Source organism: Zingiber officinale, chromosome 8B, assembly GCF_018446385.1.
Source record: "Zingiber officinale cultivar Zhangliang chromosome 8B, Zo_v1.1, whole genome shotgun sequence".
Taxonomy (NCBI): domain Eukaryota; kingdom Viridiplantae; phylum Streptophyta; class Magnoliopsida; order Zingiberales; family Zingiberaceae; genus Zingiber; species Zingiber officinale.
In genome coordinates this window covers 2,472,327-2,493,234 of record NC_056001.1, presented here as the reverse complement: position 1 = coordinate 2,493,234, position 20,908 = coordinate 2,472,327, and the positions used below count along the sequence as shown (strand labels likewise).

General features: G+C 35.8%; 2 protein-coding genes across 2 annotated transcripts; one reads left to right on the top strand and one right to left on the bottom strand.

Moving 5' to 3' along the window:
- Positions 1-3,416: 3,416 nt before the first annotated feature.
- On the bottom strand, positions 3,417-7,039 carry LOC122017844 (5-dehydro-2-deoxygluconokinase 2-like). Its single transcript, XM_042575549.1, has 5 exons — positions 6,604-7,039; positions 5,580-5,827; positions 5,130-5,421; positions 4,075-4,227; positions 3,417-3,943 (listed from the first exon to the last, which is right to left on the bottom strand). Exons 1-5 carry the CDS (start codon positions 6,952-6,954, stop codon positions 3,557-3,559), a joined length of 1,431 nt encoding a protein of 476 aa, XP_042431483.1. The 5' UTR covers positions 6,955-7,039; the 3' UTR covers positions 3,417-3,556.
- A 1,743-nt stretch (positions 7,040-8,782) lies between these two features.
- LOC122015639 (lysine histidine transporter 1-like) lies at positions 8,783-9,518 on the top strand. Its single transcript, XM_042572639.1, has 4 exons — positions 8,783-8,948; positions 9,050-9,141; positions 9,239-9,307; positions 9,420-9,518. Exons 1-4 carry the CDS (start codon positions 8,852-8,854, stop codon positions 9,516-9,518), a joined length of 357 nt encoding a protein of 118 aa, XP_042428573.1. The 5' UTR covers positions 8,783-8,851.
- The last annotated feature ends 11,390 nt before the right edge of the window (positions 9,519-20,908 follow it).

Here is a 20,908-nt window from a genome sequence, read left to right as displayed (position 1 = left end):
CAAAAATATCTTTAATAATGACTTACAAAGTGTATTTTGGCTGGCTAGATTCTAGCCATTTAGCACTGTCCTTCAGAAGCGGTAAAACTATTTGGCTAGAATATGGCTGACTATAATTGAATTATAATACATGCATGTAATTAATATATAGAGATAATATTACTAAAATATCCTTAATAATGACTTACAAAATGTATTCTGGCTGACTAAATTCTAGTCATTTAGCACTATCCTTCAGAAGCGTTAAATCTATTTGGCTAGAATCTGGTTGGCCAGAATTGAATTATAAGGCTGGCCATAATTGAATTATAAGGCTGGCCAGAAAATTGATATATAGAGATGATATTACTAAAATATCTTAATAATGACTTACAAAGTGTATTATGGCTGGCTAGATTCTAGCAATTTAGCACTGTCCTTCAGAAGCGGTAAATCTATTTGGTCAGAATCTGATGGGCAATAATTGAATTATAATACATGCATGTAATTAATATATAGAGATGATATTACTAAAATATCCTTAATAATGATTTACAAAGTGTATTCTGGCTTGCTAGATTCTAGTCATGTAGCACTGTCCTTCAGAAACGATAAATTTAATTGGCTAAAATTTGGCTGGCCATAATTGAATTATAATGTATGCATGTAATTAATATATACAAATGATATTATTAAAATATCCTTAATAATGACTTATAAAATGTATTATGGCTGGCTAGATTCTAGCCATTTAGTACTGTCCTTCAGAAGCGGTAAATCTATTTGGCTAGAATTTGGTTGGCCAGAATTGAATTATAATGTATGCATGTAATTAATATATGGAGATGATATTACTAAAATATGCTTAATAATGAGTTACAAAGTGTATTCTGGCTGACTATTTTCTAGCCATTTAGCAGTGTCCTTTAGAAGCGGTAAATCTATTTGGCCAGAATCTGGCTGGCCAAAATTGAATTATAATGCATGCATGTAATTAATATATAGAGATGATATTACTAAAATATCCTTAATAATGACTTACAAAGTATATTCTAGCTGGCTAGATTCTAGCCATTTAGCACTGTCCTTCAGAAGCGGTAAATCTATTTGGCTAGAATCTGGTTGGCCAGAATTGAATTATAATGCATGTAATTAATATATAGAGATGATATTACTAAAATATGCTTAATAATGACTTACAAAGTGTATTCTGGCTGGCTAGATTTTAGCCATTTAGCACTGTCTTTCAGAAGCGGTAAATCTATTTGGCCATAATTGAATTATAATGCACGCATATAATTAATATATAGAGATGATATTACTAAAATATCTGTAATAATAACTTACAAAGTGTATTCTAACTAGCTAGATTCCAGTCATTTAGCACTGTCTTCAGAAACGATAAATCTATTTGGTCAAAATCTGACCGACTAAAATTGAATTATAATGCATGTATATAATTAATATATAGAGATGATATTACTAAAATATCTGTAATAATAACTTACAAAGTGTATTCTAACTAGCTAGATTCCAGTCATTTAGCACTGTCTTCAGAAACGATAAATCTATTTGGTCAAAATCTGACCGACTAAAATTGAATTATAATGCATGTATATAATTAATATATAGAGATGATATTACTAAAATATCTTTAATAATAACTTACCAAGTATATTCTAGTTAATTAGATTTAGTCCTTTTGTCTTTCAAAAGTGATAAATTTATTTGGAAAATTAAATTATAATATACGCATGTAATTAATGTATAGAGAATATCTTTAATAATAACTTACCAAGTTTGTAAGTACAAGTCTAAGAGCATCTCCAGTGCAGCTTTTTTAACATGTTTGTAAAGTTGAAAAAGCTCAACAAAAAAACTCTAATGAGTGGAGACATAAGCTTTGAGGTTTTTATTTTAAGAGCAGGTTTGAAATATCAAACCTGCTTTTTTCTCTTGAAGATGGAGCCATTAATCATTGAAAAATTAATATTGCATGTTTGATTTTTTTAAAATCATTAAATATTTTATTTAATAGTTAAATTATACACTTTTCTTTTGAAAATAAATATATTTGGTAAGTTAAAAAAATATACAAATGACTATAATTAAATTAAAATTCATAAGTTAATTAAATATTAAATAAAAATTACAAATTAAATTAAATTAAAAATCATAAGTTTATTAATTTATTAATTAAAAATTACAAATAAATTAATTTAAAGATGAGAATTAAATAAAATATTAAGTAAAAATTATATAGAGATATTAAATGAAAAAATAAAAATAAAGATGTATGATTTGTAATGTAGGACCCACAAATTAAGTAACTTACGCTGATGACGAGAATCTTCGATGCAAATTTTGTGAAAGATTTGTAAAATTGAAAAATCTAATTAAAAAGAGATTTTATGATTGTGTAAGTGAAGTTTGGGATTTTTAATTTAAAAATATATTTGAGTTTTTAAATCTATTTTTTTTCTCTTGAAAGTGATTATTTCTAAATAATTAAAAATAAAGTATTTGGTGTAATATTTAATTATAATATTTTATTTCATAAATAGTTAATAATAATTAAAATGATTTTTTTCTTTTAAAAATAACTATATTTGAGATATGTTAAAAATATAGAAATGATTATAATTAAATTAAAATCATAAATTTATTAATTAAAAACTATAAATAAATAAAATCATAAATTAATTAAAATATTAAATGGAAAATATATAGATATATTAAATAAAAAATTAATAAATAATAATATATGATTTATAATATAGGGCACACAAAAAATTATATGAAAGTTTTTTCATTGTGGAGATATAGTAGATGTTTATACTTGTGATGTGACATGATGTGGCATATTGAAAATTATAAAAAAGCTCATTGAAAGGTTTAACCATTGGAGATATTTTAAAAGCTTTTTATACTTGTGATGTGGCATATTAGAAACTACAAAAAAGTTTATTGAAAGGTTTAACCATTGGAGTGCCCTAAATTAAATTGGACTCTGCATGGGTTAATTCGATCCTGCCTGTACAGGTACTGCCCCAACCTCTCACATTGGGATGGTAGAACCCACACTTAAGTAGTGGATCCCACCATCTCATTATGAGAGGTTAGGGCAATATCTGTATAGACAGGATGAAATTTACCCTCTGCATGATGCATGATGCATGATGCATGATGCATGAGAAGTAATGCCAAAATTTCAAACAACGAGATCAAAGAATCCACGCAAAATAATGTGAAAACCCAATTCACATTAATTTTATCCAAGTGACCTCGATGCTGTTGATAACTAGTTCCTATACACATGATTTTCTGGGTCTTCGGTATAGATGACGGATGAAAATTAATCCTCTGCAACTTTGATTCTCTATCTAAAGTATGAAAAGTCAACAAACAACGCGGGACAAACAAAACTAGTCGAACTCTTATCCAAATGTCCCATCCATTTATTACGGGAGAGGGCTTATTATCAAAATTCAATGGCAAAACCATTTGGCTTTAGGACACAAACATGTATAATTAATAAGAAACATAAACAACAGCAGGCTAAAATACAGATTCCTAATCAAGATGATACCGTGCCTCTTTCATTTGCTGCTTCAAATATTGTAAGAAGTTTTGATACTACACTGGAAATAGGAATGCGATTAAAGCCATGGCTGTGCCCATTTATAGAGACTTTTGATAGAAGCAACACTTCATTGTTCAAAGAATTCCCACCGATTAGTTCATTCCAAAATTTATCATCCTCGTTGAGAATTGACTGGTTGAGTAATTCTAATACCCTGCTCAACTGAGCAACATTTCTACCAGCTCCACAACCAGTTGCAGTGGCAGCGCCTACTGCATTTGCTAGTGTTAATGTATTAATCGCAGGAATGCCATGAATAAACCCAAAAGCTATGGCAGCAGAGTAACTATCGCCGCACCCCACAGTATCAACGACATTTATCTGTTGAGAATTGAGGTTCAAATCGGGCATGCAGTAGCAGTATAAATGAGTTTCTTAAAAGTAGTGTTAAGGATTTTGTAGAGTGAACCAAACACGGATGGTAGAGGGAAGATACAGCTAGCAGACTATACCTTGAATGAGGGTGCACATGATACAGAGGAGTGGTCGATCAAAATGGATCCTTTGGCACCCATCTTAATAATGACCCATTTTGTTCGCACACCTTCTCTGATCAATGCCTTTCCTGCCTCAATTGGGTTGTGGATCCCCGTCAATGTCTCAACCTGAAAAATTATAATCAGTATGAGTTGGATTGCTACTCCGATCCTAACTTGTAGGATATGAAATATTCACTAAAAAGTTGGATGGTTTAGACATTTACTTGAATGCATAAAAGTAATCCTTTTAAAATTCCCATCAAGTGAACTGAACATGTAACTAAAATGTGAAATATTTTACACTTCAGCCAATATTATAATCAGTATGAAGGGAGAGAGAAGAGCATGAGACTAATTGAAGAAAAGAAGGGGACCTCAGATGAAACAGCAATTACTTTTATTTTGTTGAAATACTTACCCAAATTTAAATATCAATAAGAATGGACAAATGTTTTAATCAAGAGCTACTTTTTTTTTTTCTTGGCTAAGGTGTTATAATCAAGATATATAGGGTTGCATTCATTGATGATAAGACTTGTACACTAACAATTGAAATTTTTGTTTTGAGCAACCACCTATAGTGGAAAATTATATGAACTAATTTACTTAAATTGAAAAAAAAAACAACATAGCTGAACACATTTAGAAACATTGAACAGAATAAGGGCGGCAAGATTATGAACCAATTCAACCAATCCTGCAAAGTCTCCAAGAAACTCAGAAATCTCAGAGAAGACATAGGAATAAACTAAGAAGAGGATCTGCAAGTACCCATTAGAGATTTATTAACAAACAAACTCTTACTGTCTGGTCCTTACTATACATCTTTTATAACTTCCATTGTGAAAACTGAGTGTTGTAACTCAGTGAAAATAAAGCACACAGTAGTTAGAATCTTTTGTAAAGGGCACTAAATATAATTATCATAAACCAGATTTTTTTTTAAAAAAAATAAAAACTCAAGCAATGCATGAAATGGCATCTGCTGATTTTTTTGTTGAATGTCCGTGCATGGTTGAAGAGTGGACCTCGTCCGAAGTAAAAAGAAGAACATCACTTTGCCTCAGAAATTGCTGAAGTGCCATTTGTTCTTGAGGGGTTCCATTTGATAAAGTTTTAACACGTGGGCCAGGGTCAAAAAATACTGATGTTCCACCACTAATTGCACAATCAAGTGCAGAGATGAGTAAATCAGGGAAGAATTCATCAAATGCATAACCATTGCAGAATAATATCTTAGATTGCCGAATAGCCATCTTAATTTCGTCTGTCAGCTCAGTCATCCAAATAAAAGCAGGCTCCTCACTGAAATCAGCACGGCTGTAATTGAAAGAATTAAGCATTCAGCTAGGAATTATGCTAAAATATTTTTTATGAAGCCACTAATGTTAACACTTTCAAGTACAAGTACCAAATTTTCTACAATAATAGATAAACAATAAAAAAAATTAGAATATTTAAATGATGCAAAAGCCTACCTGCAGAAACCATGCTTTTGAAATGGATCAACCAGGACAAAGCACAAAAGGGTTTGGTAGTCTGCAACATTAGCAGTCCGATCAGCATTTTTACTCATTCCTAGAAAATTAATGTTCTCATCTTCAAGCACCTCAAGAAGAAAATTCCCATAAATCTCATCACCCACATGACCAACGGTAAAACATGATAGTCCTAGCCTTGATGCAGCAATGGCTAAGTTGCAGTTACCACCAGCTTCCCAAAATTTCTGGACAGAAGCAGGAAAAATGAGAGCCACGTTGCAAATCAAGTTCAACGTAGTGCTACTCATTCATTTAAGGTAAATTCTGTCTTGAAAAAAAAAACAAATACACAAGAATTCTGATTCCAATATATAAGCCAAGCCTTCAGATTAAGTTCGTTTCTCCAGTATTTCTATCACACATTACAAAGTGCGGCTAACAAAGGGTAACACTGAAAAATAATGCAGCCCAATTTCTTCTAGTCGTGTGTATATCACTACTATTCTTGCACAGATTGATAACTTTCTTCTCTACCTCTAGAGAACAATCCTCAGGAAATAGAAAACAAGGATTTTTTTTTTATTTAGAAGATTATTGAGTTGTTTAATATTATTTAGCACTGGGAGATTGAGCAAAATGAGAATGCTTACAAGTGTCCAACCTTGAACTTGTTTAATAAGAAAGCATCACGGCAGTTTAAAATCACAGTGAAGTTTATATCATCAAATTAAAATTCTGTATTTGACAAACGTTTTGAAAAACACGAACAATTATGTAATAATAAAAACTTTACAAAAACCCCTTAGTACCATAATCTAATAACAGTATCAGTCAATTTAGATTCTTCATCTATATCATAAAAAAGCAATCTCTTAAAATGTAATGTCAGAACAAGGGCTGTTTTTGTTATTTGAAAATAAATAAATAAATAAATCGTGAAAAAAAAAGAAACATTAGCAAAAAGTAGCAAATGGAAAGGAAACAATTACAAAAGAAAATAGTGCAGCCGATTCCTACCAACCTTATCAGGAGGTGAAGCCGCGAGCCGTTCCATGTATGCCCGCCGCTCGTTCTTAGGGGCAAGCGGCAAGCTCGGGACACCGAGTACGATGTCCACGCAAAGGTTGCCCAACGTCGCGAGATCGACTCTCTTCGGCACCACCTTCCTCAAAGCTGTCTCACTACCTACAAGCGGATTCCAAAATCCACCATTTCCTGTGGCGATCTGACAGGAGGCGCAAGCGCCTACGGCGACGGTTGCTTGAGGGAGGGCCCATCTTCTCGGAATAAGGTCAACGATCGTCCGGTCATTGATCGGGAACGAGGGTTCTGGCCTCCAACGCAATGGCGGGTTTAGAGTTTGCAGAGCCATCGATCGCAGAACGAGCGGACGAAGAAGGGATGAATAATCATACCGAGAGAGCGGCGGAGACTACTCTCGTTACGACTGACGAGTACCTGTAAATTAACACAATAGCCCCATAATTTATAATTCCTAAAATACAAGTCCTTGAAAGATGTGGAATTTATAACTGTAACCCAATCCGCATAATTTATGGGTTCGTGTGAAGTCAAAAACTCTAGAAAGGGGGAATCTATAAGTTTACCGTTAAAGCAACTTTAGATAAGGTTTGCTTTTTGGACATGTTTTCACTTTTCACATCTTGCGGTATATAATTTTTAAGTGTTAATTTATTTGGAGAAAAATGAAAGGTTTGCGTGGCCGTAAATGAACCAAACTATTAATATTCGATTCATTTACGTTCGTTTAATCAGGCTTATTGAGATAAATAAATTAAATTTAAATTTCATAATATTCCATTCATTAGCTCGTTCGATTAAATTTATAAATTAATTTTTAAATAAAATAATAATAATTTTAATATTAAATTTATAGATTTTACATTCTACTAAATATATAGATAAATATATTAAATTTATTTATTAAAATAAATTTATAAATTTTAATAAAAATATTATTATTTTTTCTAAATATATAATTTAGTTTTTAATGAATATTTAAATTTATAATTTATTAAACTCGTTTAAACTCGATAAAAGTTCGAATAAACTCGTGAGTCATGAATATATTCATTAAATAAAGTTCAAGCTCGACTCGATTAGAAATGAGTCAAATTTAAACATTTAAGAATTCAGCTCGATTCGATTCGATTACATCCCTATTTTCTTACTTTCTCCAAATAAATATGGAATTTTAGGCATTTTTTAAAACATTTGTCTTGGAATTAGATACTTGGTAGTTCCATGAGTTCATTGGGAAATTAATTTAGGATCATTAAACTTGATGCAATATGTGTGATTCCTTTCTATTTTGGATACCACTTAATGAGGAGAATTCATGACACTTTAAAGTGGTTCATCTAAATAGGAAAGGTACCTCCTAGATTGATACAGCTGATTTTTAATAGGTATTAGAGTCAATTTATAAATATTTCTGGGATATTTGATTTTTCTGATGTAAATTATTGTGCTATGATAAAGTATTTTTTTAATTTATCTGCCAGTGTTTTATGGTAGGGTCGATGATATTAGATTGCTTCGAGTAAATGATATTACCTTTTGTTCCCCTTAATAAAAAAGATAGTCCTCGGGATTAAGATAACGATTAAGTTTTTAAATAGTTAATCAGATATTTAAGCTATAAATTTTTCTCTAATTAGATAACAACTCCAACAATACTAAGTATTTGAATAAGTCTTTATCATTTTTTTTATTTACATAGATAATGAATGAAAAAATTTTGTGACGCAATTGGTTACTTTAAAGATAGTAGGTTAAAAGCGTCGAATATTCGGATTAAAAAAAAAACAAAAACAAAAGCAAATATTATTCGCTTTGAAACATAACAGCAACGCACTCCAGTACTTGTACACTGCTTTTCCATAAGTATCGTTCAAAAAACTAATTAAACTAAGCTACCATTGCATCGTTTGCTAATCCGTTCAAGGAAGAGCACAGCCGCCCATGCCGTCGCCACCCTTTCCAAGTTCACCTGCCCCACCTCTGACACCGCCAAGTCCACCAGCACCAGCACCAACACCTCCCGGCTCCTGCACCGCGAGACCGGATCCTCTGCGCCCGCGTCCCCTGCGCCCTCTACACCCGTCGCTACATAACAAAAAAAAAAGCACGTGCTTAGCACGAAAAAAAATAAGAAAATCCTAAGCGAGACCTCCTCTTCGTCCGCCGAAAAAGCCCTCTCCGCTTCTTCTCCAGCCGACGACGCAGAGCTCCTGCAGATCTACGCGATGCCTGTGTTCGACATGATGGAGAGCTATCTGGTCAAAGAGCTTCGCTTTCCTCCTGGCCTAACTCTTCGCCTGATAACACGAAGTGCTTATGTCGGTAAGCCTCCCTGCTCCATTGATTTCCTCACTCACACTTAACGATTCCATTCAATAAATCGTCGAGCAGAGCTAAATTCCTTGGTCTGTGAACTATTGCAGCATTCACCATGTTCATCGGCATGACCTTCCCCTTCTTCGGCGGCCTACTCTCTTTCTTCGGCGGATTCGCATTCGCCCCGACCACATACTTCGTGAGTGCTCCACACACTTACCTTACAGTTCACATTGTAACAAACCATTTGATATTGCCATTAATCCTCTATCTTTCTGATCGATCGATGATTCCAGCTTCCTTGCATCATGTGGCTTGCTATTTACAAACCCAAAAGGTTTAGCTTATCTTGGATCACTAATTGGGTAAGCAAGTCAAGAACATCTCTTCGTTGAATATTAGAATGGCTATCAGAATTAATAACGAAGATGAATATTATCTCTTCGTTCACATTGTTTCGCTTTTTTTACCCCTTAGATCTGCATAATTCTCGGGGTCCTGCTTATGATCTTGGCTCCTATTGGTGGATTGCGAGAGATCATCATAAATGCCAAGACTTACAAGTTCTACTCGTAGACCGATCAGAGGCAACAGTGAAGATAGGGGATCGGTCTGTGGACCGATCCACCTATGGCCTGATCGGTCCACAGACCGATCAGGGATTTCCTGGACCGATCAGGCTATGGCCTGATCGGTCCAGGTACTGATCGGTCTGTGGACCGATCCACCTATGGCCTGATCGGTCCACAGACCGATCAGGACTTTCCTGGATATAGCCGTTGAGTCGACAGCCTGCTAAGCACGTGCTTTTTTTTTTGTCGTGTAGCGACGGGCGCAGAGGGCGCAGGGGACGCGGGCGCAGAGGATCCGGTCTCCAAGTCCACCACCACCCCCTCCTAGCCCACCTGCGCCACCTTCGACGCCACCGAGTCCACCACCAGCACCGTACCAAACCCTCTCCCTCTAAAGGCACCCACTCCTCCAACCCTGCCTAAATCGTCGAGCCCAGCCCCACCATCGACGCCGCCAATGCCACCAACCTACTATAAGAAAAAAGTTGATAGACAATGTTTTTAAAGTGATGTCTATGTGCTTTAAAAAACGTTGTTAAAAGCACTGTTGTTAAAAGTTTGTTCAACGACAATACTTTAAAAATATTGTTGTTTGCTACAAACGATGTTTTTACAACGCTTTAAAATTAAAGCATTGTTGTTTTTTACAAAAATAATATTATTGCAACGCTTTAAAAGTGTTGTTATTTTTTACAAAGACAACATTTTTGCAATACTTTAAAAGCGTTGTCTTTTTAAAATAAAAAAATAAAAAATTCTATTTACAAAATTATTGTTTTTATATTTACTAAACTATTATTTTTCTTTTACTATGTCCAGATTCAAATTTAACATATAATAGTAGTTAATCTGCTCGGCTAATGATTTTAAATTCATACCAAAACAATATAATTCAGATACAAAGTATATATTGATATTTACAGGAGAAAACAAATCAAATATAAAAAAACTAAATAGTTATGTTTTAAAGTAATTAGTGACATTCAAATTTACAACAAAAGAGCACAAAATAGCTAGCCAGTATGAAAGCCAATGATCTGCTTACTTCTACTAACCACACTCAAAAAGGATTGACGGCTCGAGACTGAGACAAAACACCTATCACTGTGTATGTGCCACAAAAAAATAATACATCAATATTATGCAAAAGAAATTTTTACTTTTAAAACTGAAAACACGGGTTGTAGTTCACATCATACAATAATTAGAAAATCTAGATTGAGGTACAGACGAGATAAATCTAGATTTCAGGCAACACATTGCACAAAACTATAAAATAGTACAAAACTACTTAATAGTTGAAACCAACAATGAAGCTTGAGTTATTGGAACCTGATCATGATTATAGTAACCCTGCAGAATCAGATCTAACAAATCATCATTAACTAAATGTCAAATATACAATAACCTGATCATTAACTATAAAGATGACAATGTATAAGACTTTTAAATTTATCATTAGAATTTGATACATAAAATCCCAAAATATGAGTTGTATGTACTACTATCTGTAGATGAGTTTGCATGTACAATTGAGAGGATGAAGATATAAATGTGATGACAAGGACAGCATGCATCCCTTTCTCAAACTTACAAACACTGGCTATGTTCCAAGAGCAGGTAAAACTCATTTTAATGAAATTTATTGGCAGTTTTTTGGTGGTCCAGTAGATTCACTAAATGTACCGTTTAAAAGAAGACAACTTAAAAATTATGACAATAACTATCATCTCAAACTAGCTATAAGAATACGACAATGACAAAAGTCACAACTCACTACATGAAAAATGAATTTGTGTGTAGAGACTAAGCTCTCTAATTATATGCATGTTTGAGGTTCAGTTAACAAAACTAATACTGCCTGTAGATGCCTAAATCAACATTAACTAGCATGATCTATTTGTTCATCTCATTTCCTAATCATATCAAAGCTACTTGTTTCTCTCAAATTGCACAGTATTATAAGGATCAACAACAAACTAGGTAGCAATTAGCAACCCTCAGATGCAAGCGAAATATAGTTACAATATCCATGCAAAATCCATTAAAACTATGACAGTGCAGGGAAAAACTAAGGGTAGATTGCATCTCATAAGATGTACTATGCATTGGAAGGAAAAGACAAGCATAGTTGAAAATGGATTCCAAAGAAGCAAGAAGTTGCTATTTGAAAGGGGAATTAAGAAATCATTGCTAGAACCTAGAAATACAAAAACTGAAAAAAAAATAGTAAGTGCGGAAGAAAATAAACAGTTCATTAGAAATTTTGTTCACTTTTAGGAATATTGACATTAGAAGAAAATAAAACTAAAAACAAAACACAACATTCAATGACAATAAACAGTTCATTAAAAAATCATTTAAGAAATCTTATTCACTTTAGCTAAAATAAGATAATGAACTTACATAAATTTGAACGCACCTACTCATAAATATGATTTTGTATACCACACATGCGACAGTCAAGAATCTACAGTAGCTCATGAATTACTAATCAAAAAGCAATAAGCACTGAGAGACAAGAAACAAAGGCAATGCACCTACCCATAATGGATAAAAAGTATTGCAAGTTGTTCTTCTATGACCTAGAAAATAGGAAAAAGTTAATGCAGCTAAATTATGAGATTTGAGAAAGACTAGACTCTCGCCTTGCAATACATCAATTATTCTCTTTTGTGCATCAAACTCAAAATAGTTGTCACTACTAGACTACAAGATAATACTTGCTTTCTAATTATTTTAACATTGCGCCTTCATGTTTTAAAAATAGACTTTGTCAACTAAATTTTATTTCCCTGCCAATAAAAGAATATCATAAGCTATAATGTAAATAAACAAGCAACGTATACTTCAGATTAGGCTTAGAACTTTACTACCGGCAATTTCATGTAAATCCTCATGGCATTTCCGTAGATAATTTCATTACTACTAAAAGACAATTACTATTTACAAAGAGTGATCATACAAGTGATACAATATCAGGATTATTTTGTGGGAGAGAAAAGGTCAAGATTTTTCTAGTACCTAACTACCCATTAACCAAGTTTAAGCATGCAATTATACTAGATGTATCTGATACACGAAGTTTTGTATGATAAAATTCATGGACTTCATCATAGGCATTTGCTGGAGTTTATAAAAATATAATAATTGATAAAGGTACATGAATACTTAGAGAATCATTAATATTTAGCTCACTATTAGTTACTATACTCTTCTCGATACATCTTAAACAGAGGTATGAAATGAATTATGGCATACATGAGTTAAAGACATGTAAGGTTATTTAAATTTTCAAATGTGATATGTATTTCAGTGAAATACACAGTGAAGTAAAAAACAACAAAAGATGATGCTATCCATTTTTTTATTTTCTTGGAAATGCACTCCTTTAACATGACAACCAAGGGCCAACAATTTCCAATGAGATAGGATGTCGTCCAAATCAGATACCAAAGTAACTTCCAATAAAATAGTAAATGGTACCATACGACTCTCTACATGTTCAATTGTTTGAACTCAACAAGACCCAAGTAAAAAAATAACACTAACTGGTACATTGCGTTCTTCCCATATCATTCACCAATGCAGTAAGAGACTTCTTTACAAGACCCTTGTAGGTGGAAGAGAGGTTGCCAATAGCACCTAAATTTTCATACTCCTATATCATTTCCATGTAATTACTATGCACAATCATACTCCATTACCTACAGTTGCCTCTGCCACTTGTGTTTGTCAGCTAGCACCAAACATTACACTTCCTATGCTCCAACTCCCAAATCATAATATAGTATGAACAACTAACTTACTTGAGTAATAGAAACAACATAATTACAAGAGAAAAGAAGAAAAATATCACATTTTTTACTATTAAAAATTGGTATTCAAGTGCTCATAGTTCTTTGTAAATTTCCACAATTAACAGCAAATTGTTTAACTTGAAAAGATTTAAATATAATTTATTTTATGTCGAAAAATAATTAGATAGATCAGGCAACTATATATATAATCCATGAGGAAAAAATAAAAGTTTGATGAAAAAAAGTATTTTTAATTAAATAAATCTCCAACAAAAAATAATATTATATCCTTTAGCATCTCAAAATTCATCACTACCATAAAAAGGCAAAACTACCTAGAAAACCCCTTCTCTCTTTGAAGTTAGGAAAGGTTCTAGACCAGTGCTCAAGAATTGTTGAATTTAGATGTTAAACATAGTTCAAGTTTATCTTGCTTTCCTAAAAGATTAATAAATTTTAATGATTGCCTAAAATATACTACTCAAACAACGTAACAACATTCTCAGCTCTCAATCAAAAAGTATGGTTATAGATCACATATATGCACACACACTTCCAGATTTTAGCATTTTGGAATTTCTTAGATATAGTTTCAACATGCTATTATCACACAATAAAAAACAAGTCATAGTTTCAACATCCATTATAAGGACAGTGGAAACATAAAAAGACAATGCAATAATTTACAGTGACAGTTACAACTCAGTGGAATTAAAATCTAATAACATACTCAGATAGTAGAAACGTTTCTAAGCAAGTAAAAAACACAAACACATACAAATTATTTTCAGGTTATGGAAAATCTCTAATTCCTGATGATCAATTTTGGATACATACACAGTCCTCCTAATCATTTCCTCTCGCAGCGTCAAACTCGTTCGGCTATTCATTCGATGTTTCTCTTGGTCATATCCATTCTTCTTCTTGGCATGAACCACCCAAACGCATAAGGCAATCAAAGAAAGGAATCCAAACAAAAGAAGGAACCCTTACCCATTTCCCACTATTCCCAACACAGACGCCATTGGCCATCCCATCACTCACCACAAACTGATTCCCAACAAACACTCCGATCCCCCAGTAGCAACGGACCCGCTTGCCATCCCATTAAGGGACGAAGGTACGAATTCCTCCGCCATATGGTTCAGCTTCGAGTGCAACTCCGTCAAATCCCGCATGTCCTGCTTAAACCCTTCACTCTCCGACCCCGCAAGCGCGGAATCGAAGAGCATGTCTTTGGTATGTGGTTGGGCATGAGATGAGGAGTTGGATGGAGAGGGCGTGAGATGAGGTTCACGTGAGAGGGATTCGGGAGGAGATCGAAGATGTGTGAGAGGGATTCGGGAGGAGATCGAAGATGCATGAGAGGGATTCGATCGAGAGGTATTAGGGAGATAGTTGGGTGCCGAGTGAAACTAAGATTTTTCTACTCTTTACTTGATCTAACGGTTCATTTCATCTCAAATTTAGATGAGAACTTGATAACAGACAACACTTTTTAAAATCATTATCGTGTACACTAAAAAAATACTAATAGACAACGCTTTTCAAAAAACATGCCTTTGACTTACAAAAATTAGTAATAGACAACGATTTTTAAAAAAAACGTTGCCTAGTAATAATAAAATAAAGAGATAGATAACGCTTTTCACTAAAAGCATTGTAAAAAAAATAACGTTTTTTAAAAAGAGCTTTGTCTTTTAAGTGTTGTAGAATCTCAATTTTCTTGTAGTGGCAATTCCTTTATAGAACGACATGACTCCCGCGACGCCGCCAATGCCAACCCAACCACTGACTCCCCAAAGACAATTAAGTTCTTCTTGTCTCCAATGCCGGACATTGGATCGGTAGTCGAGTTCTCGCTCGCGTCGATGCTTGTTTTCTCAGGAACCCTCCTAGATTCAACGCCATAAACAAAGCAAGAACTACTGCCATCAGAAAGATGCACCACCACCTCGCCATCAATCACTAGCTCACTTGACGGAGGATTGTAGAGAAGTAGATAATGAATGCGTGCATTCCTAATATAGCTGATAATGAAGATCCCCAAGTGAGATTCGAAGGTTAACAGATTGGATTATTGGAGTAGATGGCAGTCAAACTTCAAGGTACGTAGGTCAAACCCGAGTAACTTGAAATCTCCTCACGCCGATCTACCAAGATCGATCGGACACCCAGGAGGCCCGACTCCTCGCTTAGATACTATCTAGGTTCTACTCTCCATCCCATGTTGATCAGATACCTCCGATCAAACGTCTTAGGGCCAATTCCCCATTTAGATACTATCGGGGCTCTGCTCCCCATCCCATGTCGTCGAATAGTTCTGATTAGACTTCTCAAGGTTATGGGGTTCTGATCCCCATCTCATGCCGATCATATACCTCTGATCGGACGTCTCAGGGGCCTAGCTTCTCAGTCAGAGACTAATGGAGCTCTACTTCCTATTAGGGGTGTAATCGAGCCGAACCGAGCTGAACTCTTGAATGTTTGAGTTTAACTCGTTTATAATTGAGCCGAACTCGAGCTTTATTTAACGAATATATTCATGGTTCGCGAGCTTTTATAGAGTCTAAACGAGCTTAATAAATATAAATTATAAATTTAAATAATCATTAAAAACTAAGTTATATATTTAGAAAAAATTATAATATTCTTATTAAAATTTATAATTTTATTCTAATAAATAAATTTAATATATATGTCTATATTTTTCATAAGTAATGTGTAAAATCTATAAATTCAATATCAAAACTATTATTTTTTTATTTAAAAGTTTATTCACGAACTAGCGAGCTGAGTATTGTGAAGTTTGATCTTGGTTTGTTTATCTTAACGAGCCTCATTAAACGAGCTTAAATGAATTTTTATTGAATCGAGCTTCAAATAGCTCACGAGCTGCTTGGTTCATTTACACCCCTACTTCCCATCCCATGTCGATCAAATATCTTTGATTGGACTTTCTAGGGGCCCAACTCCCTACTCGTATACTATTAAGGCCTAGCTCCCTGCTCAGCCATTTATGAGACTCTACTCCCCATCACCTGCTATTCAGACATCTCTAACCAGACTTCCTAGGGGCTCAGTTCTCCATTGAGATTCTCTCATGACCCAATCACCCCTCATGAGAGATTGGACTCCCTGTTCTTGGCTCATCTTCTTATCGATAAGTCAAATGGCTAGCGACCCAATAGGCTTTCTGGAGCTTTAGCTCATTTCGCCATTAATACAACACGTGGATTTGTAAGAGAATTAGAGAGATTATATCTTTGCATAGATACAGAATACTCCTCCCATACCTACGATTGGATTGCTAGATACAGTGTAAGCATACGATTTTACAGGCCATCTAGCAGTGATGTAATGCCTCATTAAATGCGAAGATCACAAAGGTATTATAAAAGGGGTCCCTCTCTGCTAGTGCAAGTGTAGACTTTGGCCGCTGGCTAGAGAGGGGTGAATATCCTTGCAAAAATAACACGAACTTTCCTCGAACGTTACAACTTAATTAAACTAACACTTGCATAAAATAAATAAGAAACTAGAAAGAAGAGGCACAATAAGATTTACTTGGTTACAATCGAGGAGATTGTTAATCCAAGGAAGTTGAAGCTCATTATCAAAGTCTCCTTCAGGCGGAGAAACCTCTTGCAGCGTTGATGACTCATAAACAAGCATTAGAATACACTAGAAGTGTTTACGAGTGTTGTTCTAAACCATTTGGATCATGGTTGTATTTATAGCTCTGGTCGGGGCACCTGGAAGGGTTGCAGGTGCCTCCAAGGAGATAAAACTTTATCCCCTTTTGCAACGGATCACGTTTGACATGATCCGGATAAAATTCTTGGTCCGGGGGCCTGGACTCAGTCCAAACGCTCGAACCTAAGTTACAAGCATGTTAACTGTTTAGTCCGGGTTCTTGCTCTATTTCCGTTCGCTTGGGTCTGGGTCTTCCGCTCTAGTTTCGGCTCCGTTTGCTTGGGTAATTTTGGTTATCTAAAATAGGGCTCACCTAAACTCATTTTTCGGCCTTCGAGCAATATTATGCTCCGGCTTCTCGTCCCTCGGAAATGTCGCGCGCCTCATTCTCGTCCGCCCGCGTATTCTTCCGCAGCATCTCATCCCGCAGACGCACCAAGCCCGTTGGCTCTCCGCAAACGCACCAAGCCCGTCGGCTCTCTCTCATGTCGTCCTTCTCGCTAGCTGCGTCTTTCGCTCGACTTCCTGTGCTCTTAAGTTCCTGCACACTTAGACATAGGGGTTAAAAATCAATATGACCTAACTTAAACTTGGTTGATCACATCAAAACTATCTTGAGGTACTAACAGCAAGTATACGAGTCTATGAATTTACTTCTCCTTCTATTGTTCTTCTTCCTCCCCGGATATTGAATTGATCATTGGAATAGCCATGCAAGACTTCCCTAGCCTGCTTACTAACGACCTTTTTCCCCTTTTTCTTTCTACTTGTGTTCGCAGGCATTCATAGTTTGAAGTTTTCTTTTAGTCAACTTCCAAGTCATCTCATCGGTAGTCCATCTTTTGCCGCTTCCAGATGAGATCAAATTTTATACTGTCTGTGGAAACTTTTACACCTGATCAACAACGTGAAGATGGATGACATTGAAAAATTAACTGCTATCACCATGACCCTAGTGGATTTCGATAAACAAAACACTGCTACAGTGTAAGAGCAAGAAATTAGAGTTTCTTAGGCATCGTTCTCGTTCGACCGTTGCACTAGAAGCTCATGGATCTTAGTCCTAGCAAGATCCTTATTCTCCAGATCCTCATGCGGCACAAACGCTAGATTCTTATTATGTTATATTCTCTTCTTGACTCCGTGGGAATTCGGAAGTTGAGGGATTGAATCAGATTCTTAGTCAATCGACAGATTGGTTTTCTATTAGTCTTTTCAAGATTCCACGGGTATTAGGGAGTCAAGGGATCGAGTCAGATTTTTAACCGATCAGCAGATTAGTTTTCTATTAAATTCTCTCCTCGATTTCACGGGTATTCGAGAGTTGAAGGATCTAGTCAGATCCTCAGTCGTTCAACAGATTGATTTTTCTATTATATTCTCTCCCCGACTCCGTGGATAATCGAGAGTTGAGGGATTGAGTCAGATCCTCAGTCAATTGACACAGTGACCACTACAATCACTTTCTTAACACAACCACCATAACCACCCGCTCGACACGACCATCGCAGCATCCCACTCGACATAACCACCGTAGTTGCTCGTTTAGCATGGCCACTGCGTTGCCCGCTCAGCACGACCATAATAGCCACCCATTCGACATCCGTTCTGCTGCCTGTTCGACATCCTTCTACCCACCCGCTCGACATTGACACAGTCATCCGCTCGACATTGCTACCATAGCTTGCTTGGCATCACTACAGCTGCTCACTCGGTATCATTGAAGCTATTCACTTGGCATCGACATAGTTGCTCGCTCAGCATCACTACGGGCTTCGCTCCCTCCGACTCCTTAGTTAGATGACGATTAGCCTTACGACAAACTCGATGATTCTTTCACCCATCCCACCACAATAGCATGATCTAGTGAGTCGGACTCACGCCTCTTTCAACTAGACTTGAAGGAGAGACCTGTGATATGGGGTGAAAATGTAGCCAAGTGGAGGGTGAGATTTTAGCCACGTTGATGGTGATATTTTTGTCCTCTCTCTCTCCATTTTTAGGACTTGAATTTGACGAACAAGGGAGGCCCCACCTTTTCTTCATCTTCTCCTTTCCTTCCTCATGCGCCGTTGGAGAAGGCATGCCCCTTCTGCTCACACCGCTGACTAACTGTCACCTCCTTTTGTCGAATGCATGCCGTAACCTCCTCCAAGGGCCTTCTTTTTCTCCCTCTCTTCTCATGCTGTCGTAGGGGACTCCTTTTCCCTTTCTCATGCCGCGAGAGCCGCCGTTGCCAACCTCCATTGCCTCTCATCGGCAAGCATGCACTTCCTCCACGGGTAGTTGCCGCCCATGCCTCTCTCTCTTTTTTTCTACGATGATGCCACTACACTGGCACCAATGACAGCGACAAATCGTCGCCGGTTGTGTCTCCCTCTTGCGAGCAGATGCCAGCAAGTCGCCTCCTGCCTACTATTGTCCCTTCTCAAGCCGCCATCACCGATCGAGGCCCATGCCCTCTGGCTCTGCTACAACCATCAATCTAGCCCTCTGCGACTGACATTGTCATATGCCCCTTGTGGTGCTCCATGCCGAGTCGACCTCCGAGTCACCATTGCTGTATGCTTCCGACATTGATGCGGCACACATCCCTCATTGTCGTGCGCCTCCATCGCTAATCCAATGTCCAAGCCTCCATCACCGATCGGGCCTTTGAGACCTCATTATTGTGCACTTCTATTGTACTCCGCCTCCGCGGTCAATCCAGTTCATGGAGCCCTAGTCGTTGCCGTGTTCCGACCTTCGAGTTACTGCTATATTACAACTTTCGAGCTGCCTTTATGTTTCAGCCTTCGAGTTATTACCGTCACCTCTTGGCATGTGCTTTCCTCAGCTCTTCGATCAAATATTCAATTCAACTCAGATCCATCTTATCGCTCAGAGACTCTGACTTACTTTCATTCTAACTTGTAGGTATTCAACTGCTCAATGGATTGATGTGACCCATGGAATACTAGGGAAGACATCTCGAGATCTTGTGAGATCTCCTATAATACCAGATGTATTGATGAGGAGGGGCAGATCTTCTGGACCGCTTTTTGCGGTCCAAGGGACGGTCCCTAAGCATCCATTGGTGGAATACATGACCCCCGCTTAATAGGTGATGATTATTCATCTCCACTAATATATGTCTAGGGATCATTTCCTGAATCGTAGAAAACGATCAAGAGGATCCGGGCTCATTGATAAGAGGCCTTAGATATCTTTACGAATTACGATATCAGGTCAAAAGCACATCACTCGCCAAACTTACTCTGCATTTGTTTGCATGACAATATGACACAATGCGAGTGACTGTGTCTCTCTTTGCCTTGAACTCAGCTCACAGTAGCAATTAAAACCCAATGGGTCTTGGTTTAAAAATAACCAATATGTCTAATAATCAAGTTAAATCAATTAATTTAAACCTTAAACTAAAATATTATAGAAATACTTATATCACCGAATTATATTTTTTAATCTATATTCAAAATTTAAATATTTCAATATGACACAATGCGAGTGACTGTGTCTCTCTTTACCTTGAACTCAGCTCACAGTAGCAATTAAAACCCAATGGGTCTTGGTTTAAAAATAACTAATATGTCTAATAATCAAGTTAAATCAATTAATTTAAACCTTAAACTAAAATATTATAGAAATACTTATATCACCGAATTATATTTTTTAATCTATATTCAAAATTTAAATATTTCATCATTTTTTATAAAATTTATTGTATCTTTTAAAATAAATGAGTGAAATTAATTATTTTATTTATTTCTGTCCAATCAAATATGAAATGACGAGTTAATACGGAATATAAAATGAATTAGGGATTAGGTACCTGAACTCGTGTTTATTTGATTGACTTTATCCCGTTTAGTTTTACAAGTTTCCCTTGAGGCGAAATAGC